The sequence below is a fragment of the Photinus pyralis genome, unplaced genomic scaffold (genome assembly GCF_008802855.1).
Source record: "Photinus pyralis isolate 1611_PpyrPB1 unplaced genomic scaffold, Ppyr1.3 Ppyr1.4_LG6, whole genome shotgun sequence".
Classification (NCBI taxonomy): Eukaryota; Metazoa; Arthropoda; class Insecta; order Coleoptera; family Lampyridae; genus Photinus; species Photinus pyralis.
In genome coordinates, this window is record NW_022170663.1 from 44,012,308 (window position 1) to 44,021,127 (window position 8,820).

Consider the following 8,820-nt stretch of genomic DNA (forward strand, 5'->3'; position numbering starts at 1 on the left):
AACATATAAGATCGATGACAGAGATGGATGTATTAACAGTTAATACATCCATCTCTGTCATCGATCTTATGATGTCCTGTTCGCGTTCTGTTCTGCAGGGTCTTTATGGTGTCTACCGTCGACCTTCCTTTTCGGAAGCCATATTGTCCATCTGATATTCGTTTGCTCATTACTGCGTCAAGCCTATTTTTAATTATTTTTTCAAAGATTCTTTCCAGAGGAAACAAGAACTCGAGAATGTTGTAATATTGGACACCACAACAAGAGGGCATTGATCTTCTAAGATCTTGAAAATGGAATCTGACACCACAAAAAATGGGTTTATTGTCCTTGGATAACCTTGAAAATGTAATTTGCCAGCACATAAAAATACAGTCATTGACCTTGTATGCCATTGAAATTTAATTTGACCGCACAAAAATAAAACCATTGACCACATGGGGCCAATAACCTTGTATGCCCTTAAAAATGATGTCCATTAACCTAGCAGAACAAGGTCAGCAGAACACAATCAAACATATTGCATAATTATGTGCAAAATTAGATGCTAATTAAGTGTCCTATTCCCTAATTAAATGCTCCTTTTTTTTAAATTATGAACCTGGCAGAACGTGTAATAATTTTTATAAAAAGAAGCATTTAATTCGGGGATAGGGCGCTTAATTAGCACCTAATTATAGTTAGTTGACTTTTTATTTTCTTGGGTTTTTAAGGTAGTGCTCTGCTGAGTTCATATGAACCTGGCAGAACATGTAATAATTTTAAAAAAAGGAGCATTTAATTCGGAGATAGGGCTCTTAATTAGCACCTAATTAGCACCTAATTATAAATAGTTCACTTTTCATTTTCTTGGTTTTTTGAGGTAGTGCTCTGATGAGTTCATATGCACCTGGCAGAACATGTAATAATTTATAAAGAAAAGGAGCATTTAATTCGGGAATAGGGCACTTAATTAGCACCTAATTATGCAATGTTTGTGCGTTCTGCTGACCTTGCTCTGCTAGGTTCATGGAAATTTAAAAATGTAATTTATCAATTGAGGCCATTGACCTTGTAAATGTAATTTAACACTCCATGTAATGATAACTTGTGTACGCGCCCTACCGTCCAAGGTCACAGCCCACGTGGCACGCAACTTTCACTTTAACCTAATTTCCAAGGTCACCACGTGACAGGCGACTTTACCTTGACCTAGTTTCCACAGTCACCACCAGATGGCGAGCGATCTAGAAGTGGTCCAGGATCGCCCCCGTATAACTACTCACTTCGCAGTGTGGAACTTCCTAAAATTCACTTTCGTTCTTCTCAGTTGGTTCAAGTGGCACACGTTTGGAGAAGAGCTGTCTAATAGTACGTCGCAAAGCCTCATCATTCCATCCTAATAGGTACCCTTTCTTGTTGAATTTACGAGAAACTTATCTTACGCCCTCTACCTCAATCGTCCTTTCCAAGTTCATCACACAGCATTTATCAGCACTTTTACGGTCGTTGATTCCCTTCTTGGTAAGTTGTCTAGATTCCTTGAGGCCAACAATTGCATCTTCAAGAGTTCTTCCGGCCTTCCTCACTCTGGTGACAATTCACCACCTTTGCAACACGCGTTCTGCGAAGATATTCCACCAGTACACCGCATATTCTCCTCATCTCGCTCTTTAGATGTTCAGCATCCCTCTTAATTGTTCACTGTACGTACATTTTTGTTCCATTTTACGTACATACGTTCATGGGACAAATATGTACGTCTGATGTACGTACAGTTGTGTGCGATTACAAACTATAACTCTGTAACATACAAAGTAGGTACATGATACGTCAGAAAATTCTGTCAACTGATAATTTTTGATAATGTGATCATGACGTGCCCACGTACGTTAAATATACAGTCACGTTGTTCAATAAAAAGTTGACTAAACCGCACGGGTACTTCCTAAGTAACACAGGTACGTGCACTGTAAATACATAGTACGTACAGCCTTGGATTTATGAACTTACATTTCACGTACTCTTACGGTTTATGTACGTATATCTCACGTACATGGTAAGCTATTTTTGCACCATTTTGTACAACCTAAGTACGTACTTTGACGTACGTACTATGTACGGGAGAAGGAGTAAGTACATTATACATACATAACAGTACATCTAATGCACGTATGGCAAAGTACAAACCTAACATGTACAAAGTAGTGCAAAAACAACGTACCATGTTCGTAAAATGTACGTCCATAAATCCAGCGCTGTACGTACTATGTATTTGCAATGTACGTACTTGTGTTATTTGTGCCGTTATACAGTTGGTCTGTTTCTCTTTCCCAGGTATTTGTTCGTGGGTGCTTTCCTCCACATAACTATAGTCATAGTCACTCAAGCTCTCCTCCTCAAGTACTGTCCATCCACGGAGCGCAGAGATAACTGTAGATGGGAGCGTTGCTCCTTGCGTGCAAATGCAGGTGTCTCTCTCTAATCGCTATGTCTTTGTTGTGCAGGGCTGACCACATAAGTGGTTAAACGTTCCTCTCAGATTCTGGCCTCGCACCATGCCGGGAAAGGGGTATTAAAATCACCGGCCGCTATTGACTGCACCACTCATGCTGGCGTTAAATTGTCCCGAGTGTCGTCGAAAAACGATCGTCTGTTTCATTCGGCGACAAATATAGGTACACTATAAATACGCAAAAGATAGAAAAAGTATTAAATTTAACTACGTTTACCAACACTAACTAAAAGTCAGATAGTTATTGGGCGTCTCTGCTATTTATCAGCTTGGACACGCCATTGTCCACGGAGCGTGGCCTTCAATATCAAACACGAGACATTTTTTGTCGCACTTATTCCTATAGTGACCCTTCTTGCCGCAATTAAAGCACTCTTCTCTTTCAGATCCCATTCACTACATAGGTATACGGCCTATTGGGTCGAATCCTCAACACACGCCACACTTATTCACCCCCACCCTTTTCTTAACGAAGCGGTCCATACTCCGGTGTCCGGATTCTTTTCATTCTCGTCCCCTGGGCTACAGCTGTAATTTCTGATACATCAACAATTTCCAAAGCAAGTTCTGTTGATATCTTCTTTCTATCTTCGAAGTTCCTGGCGAAGACTGCATAGAAACTCTATGACAGCATCTTTCTCTCGGTAGAGCTGTTCCGCTATTTAGCCTATGGCAGTTCTATGTACAAATATGAGGGTAGATAACCGCTAAGTGCGAACTGACACTGCATCTGCAATATCAAGCAGCTGGTAAACAAAGAAATCTTTTCGGGGTAAATTTTTGTCTATGTAATTTTGGACAAAAAACTTTGCCAAAGTTTGTCTTGCATTTTGAAATAACGCGAACGTGATTTTCGTAAAAAAACTGAAGTGTGAGAGACTGAACCTAAGTTTGTCGTCTCTTTCTTGCGTTCAATCGACAAACCAATTCTTTTTAAAAACCTTTTTTTTTTCAATTCTATCAAAATTGTTCTTCATTTATTTCAATACTAGGTAGTTATGTAAGTGTCAAATAACTCCCAGTTAGAATACTATACTTAAAATAAAAATGCGCATTTTCTTTACAGAGATTCTTCAAAGTCGTTCCAGGAGACTCAGAAGGCAGCTCTAAATTAGAAGCCGAAGAAGACTCGCCTAAATCTAGCCGATACATCTGCATGGACTGTGGCAAACAATACGCAACCTCCAGCAACCTCTCGAGGCACCGACAGACGCATCGAAGTCTCGACTCGCAATCGGCCAAAAAATGCATGACATGCGGTAAGGCCTACGTTAGCATGCCGGCCTTAGCGATGCACGTACTCACACACAAACTCGCGCACAGCTGCGGCGTCTGCGGCAAACAGTTCTCGCGACCGTGGCTCCTGCAGGGCCACCTGCGCTCGCATACCGGCGAAAAGCCGTACGGTTGCGCGCACTGCGGCAAGGCGTTCGCCGATCGGTCCAACTTGCGCGCGCACATGCAAACGCATTCGGCCGACAAGAATTTTCGCTGTTTAAAGTGTAAGAAGACGTTCGCGCTTAAGTCATATCTAAACAAACATCAGGAATCGACCTGTTGGGATTACAATAAGGAGAGCGATCCGGACGACCCGAACGATCCGGTCGTCGAAAACGTACGCAAAATTTTGGGTAACTCTAGCAATTAAAGTAGGTATATTTTTTAACAAAGCCTAGGACACGCTGGTCTTGCAATAATAAGCAATATTCGCTACTGATAACGCTTAAGAGTCGTACGAAAACTGATAGAATTTAATATTGCAACGAACCATTTTTTTTAGATAGGTTCTACTCGTATGCATCCACTTCGTGTGTACAGATCATTCCCGTATTCTTTAAGAAATTTCCAAAGTGAGATATTATGTAGTGGTTAAGACTTAGATATTTATTTATGTAATAGGAAGAAAGCATTAGCGTGTCAAAATTACGTATAATTACTCAGAAAAAGTATATATTTTTCAAAGTACACAATTATTTTAACCGTTGAGGCCAATGCTATACAACGAAATAAATTTATGTGTATTGCGTTGTAGTAGGTATTTATACGTCAATACGATATCGGACTTTAAATATCCCCCCACATATTAACTGGGTAGCAATAGGAAAGTTTACATTATTATTATTATTTTGGTTCAGTGCATCCCTAACGACCATTGGAAGGAAGTCTCCATCACAGATTCAATTGTTTAAAGATACCGAATCATTTGGTGATTAGTACGTTATTAGAAAAATAATAATGATAAAAACAGAGTAATTTCTGGTCAAGTATTATTACGTAAATGCGAGCAAATTTAAATACATACACTGTACATATCTCAAAATAAGCCTTACAATAGTAACCGTGGTTCCTAGTACACTTTCGAAAGGAGAGATAAACCAGACGTGTTTCCGCTCCATCTTCTATCATTATTTTGTAATTAAGTATTCCAACTACTAAATTTAATCCCCTTTTGCTCACTAACGGCTACACAGCGTAGCGAAAACACCAGCGCGTTTAATTAATCTATCCTTGATTGAGCACAACTTCATTTATGTGACGGGAAGGTATATATTTCACACTGTGTCATATTCTAACACGACAATTCCCATTTTGGGGACGCAATCACTTAAACCCTTTCTCAATATTAACTTTATCGGCTTTGAAGTCGCGCAACTTCCTAAGATAACGTTTTCTATTATTAATACAGGCCATTTGTGCTCAAACGGGCATCTAGCGGGAAAGTTGTGGGGTAGTTTTGATTTCTTTGATTCCATATGTTTTTTGGGGTGCTGAATCCGAATCTGAGGTTTGCCAACAAAATTTCTTGACGCAACATTGAAAAAAACACAAAAGAAGTTGAAAAAGATATTTTTTTGGCAGTTTTGTGCTTACAATTTGAAAACTATCAACTATTCGAAAATAACCTTCCTATTCAAAATGAAAGTACATAAAATTTCCTACAGACCCCACTATTTAGTTTTTTTCCTTGATGAACCGTTCGGGCTCGAGTGCCAGTTGAAAATTGGGGTATTTCAGCTGTATCCGCAAATACTCATCTTTTATTATTATTTTATTATTATTCTGTGCAAATATAAATCCGTACTTTTCATTGTCTACCGGTCTCTTCAAAAGATTTTATAACTGTTCCGTCTGGTACAAAACTCTCCCACTCCTTCACAGATGAGCCAAGGCCCATTACGTCACCGTGTACCTGCGTTTGCAGTCTGGAGACCCTCCTCCCATTCACATACATGCACACCCTCACAAAGTTACACAGATGGACGGACGGACAGTCCAAAATCATGAACTCGCTTTTTGTCGCTGGTTAACATGTAAACAGAAAAGAAATAAATCGAGTTCAGTTGTTAGCAGACAAATTTAAGCTGGGGTAATTGCGTTACCCCACTCCGAGGAGTACGTGATTCTTCAGAACACCGGAGCAAGAGGGATAATGCCGTTGAATAGGAAATTTATATACCCCCTTTTGCCATTTGAATTTTTGAATTAATAATGACCACAGCGCCAATTTCCCAAATTCAACAATAATTATCCAAACATGCTAAGGTAGGGTTTTGTGATTTCTTTATCTGGTTCGGAAGAGAGTGGGAATAGTTTTAGATGGCACAGTATAAGTATTATATATCATAAATAATATAATAATATGACATAGTGTTGTTCGTTAGAAATTAACTTTTCATACAATTCTGGACTACAATAAACACCTTGAATGTTATAAAAATGAGAAAACCACCCTTACATATGGAATTCAAATAATAGTCGGTAAATGCAAGGAATTCACTTATTGACAACGCTTAATATTAATTTAGGGTTTTAGTGCGAAAAACTATGTTTTGTGGAGATAGCCGAAATACGCCAATTTTCAACTGGCACTTGAGCCCGAACGGTTTATCGAGGAAAAAAACTAAATAGTGGGGTCTGTAGGAAATTTTATGTACTTTAATTTTGAATAGGAAGGTTATTTTCGAAAAGTTGATAGTTTTCAAGTTGTAAGTACAACACTGCCAAAAAAATATCTTTTTCAACTTCTTTTGTATTTTTTTCAATGTTGCGTCATGAAATTTTGTTAGCAAACCTCAGATTCGGATTCAGCACCCCAAAAAACATGTAGAATCAAAGAAATCAAAACTACCCCACAACTTTCCTGGTAAAAATACAATTTAACTGGATTATATTCCCACTCCACAAAACACTTTCACCCTTGACGAATTCAGCACAAATTTGCTTATCGACGAAAACTATTACAGTTGATTGTCCGTTGGTGGTTCTCAACTAAATTAAACCCCCCCTATCCCTCATTAATTAATGGATGCCTACAAAATGGTTTTTTATAACAAACTCGGAAGTCTTTAATCGCTAACCTGTTTGCTTAATTCCCACCCCACGAATCAAACCATAATCAGATCATACGACCAACATTGATAAATGTATGGAAAATAATTATTACGGACAATGTCAACAATGGTTAAGTTTTGTCTCTCTCATACTCCTATAATGCTTATTGAGTTTCTTTCTAGCTTATTAGCAATTTCTTTTTTCGATGCCTGTATATGCTACGCTGTAATTTCCACGATACTAAACGGACTTCATGCCGAATTCGCAGTTGTAACCAAATAGCTTGAATTAAGATAACGAAAAATGCTACATCTAGTCTCCGTACATCCGGAATCCATTAAAAAAGTAATGCTCTACGGAAATTACATGATGCAGAAAAGAAAAGGAAATCGGCCCTCTAAATTATGACATACCATAGAATTTCTATTATATTACTCAGAAATCTCAACGAAATTTCGAAAAAAATTAAATGCAAATGAAAATTTACCGTTACAGTACCCCTTGAGTACCATTAGAGTAATCACGTTTTATTTTGATGGATTAATTGACAGCTTTCGATGTGGAGCATCTCTTCTGGTTCTATCTACGTTTTCGTTTTGATTCCATCTTAATAAAACACCAACCCGCATCATTGATTTCGTATTTCGTGTACTGATTCTATTCTCCAGTCCCTATAGTTTTGTTTCCATTCCTACCACTGAAAATTAGAAAAGGAAGGTACACTTGAGTATTTTATAAGCGCAATATTTCAAAGCACGGCATAACAAATTGATTGGTGAGAGGTAATAATACGGAAAAAGAGACGAGAACAATTTATTGGGGTGGGGTACAATAAAATAATATTCGCGGATTTGTGACAGGCATAACGAATGTAAAAGATAAGAGAGAGATAAGAATAATAAAGGTAATAGTGAGATTGAGATGTGGAAATGAGGAGAAAGGGTATGACGGATGGAAAAAAGAGGAAGAAAGGAAATGAGGATTATGTATCAAAAAAGAGAATATATAAATAAATATATGAAGAAAAGCAGGAAACAAATATTACAGGAAGAAGGAAAGAGAGAGAATTGGATGTAAGAGAGAAAGAGTAAGAGAAGATGAAGAAGCAAACGGAAAGAGACGGAGATGAGGATGAGGATCGACACGAAGAAAGAGAGGAAGAAGAGGGGAAGTGCTCGCCGAAAGGTTTTCCATTTCTTTTGGATTGGTGGGCGTGGTTCCATTAGGACTAACTAAATTCTAGATCGGGAAAAGTCTGCTCTTTTTATATTCCTGCGAGCAAATGGATACTATCTGGTGAACCGTTGTTGCCGAAGTTTGCATGCAGGTTTTACGTTTAAACTCCGTAACAAATTAAATTTTACGTTCTTATTCGGTGCTATATTATAAAATTTATGATTCCACCCACTTCTAATGGAAAATATCGGAAAGTTTTCCAATGAATCCGTTTCAGCTAAAATGTTTTCAATTTTATATGGTTTTTGGTTACACAGGAAATTGACTTACACTTCGTTATTTGAAATGTGACTTTTAATCTACAAAAATCTGGAATAAATTTGATATAGGTTTGGGAACTCTTTGAGTTTTTTCTAAATCTTTGCGAAATATACTCTTTTCAGTATATCAAATAGGTACTTGTTATCAAGCAAACGCTAATAAGAAATTCGTTCATATCAAATTTCGTAGTTTTGAACTTAATGTTATTGGAACTGCCTTTATTCATTCAACAATGGATGTTATATTGAAAAGACAGTTTTTAATTACAACGAATAGTCGCTTGTAACGGCTATACAGAACGGAACCAAACTCTTAGGTTCGAAGAGATTGTGGCAACCGCATCTGTTTTCTCCAATACAGATCTTGTTATCGCTAGACATACTTTTGTCCATGTTCGCTATGTAGCGGTATATACCTATGTTTCACAAAATACAAATACAAAATCGAGAAAATTACTTTTGAAATTCTTAAGCGACCACCCGTTACAGTACCCCCTC

The 8,820-nt window shown here is 37.8% G+C and overlaps 1 protein-coding gene across 1 annotated transcript; it reads left to right on the forward strand.

The window, feature by feature from the left end:
* The first annotated feature begins 3,184 nt into the window (after window positions 1–3,184).
* LOC116174664 (transcriptional repressor scratch 1-like) lies at window positions 3,185–4,142 on the forward strand. The gene is made up of 2 exons (XM_031492607.1): window positions 3,185–3,190; window positions 3,561–4,142. Exons 1-2 carry the CDS (start codon window positions 3,185–3,187, stop codon window positions 4,140–4,142), a joined length of 588 nt encoding a protein of 195 aa, XP_031348467.1.
* Window positions 4,143–8,820: the final 4,678 nt, after the last annotated feature.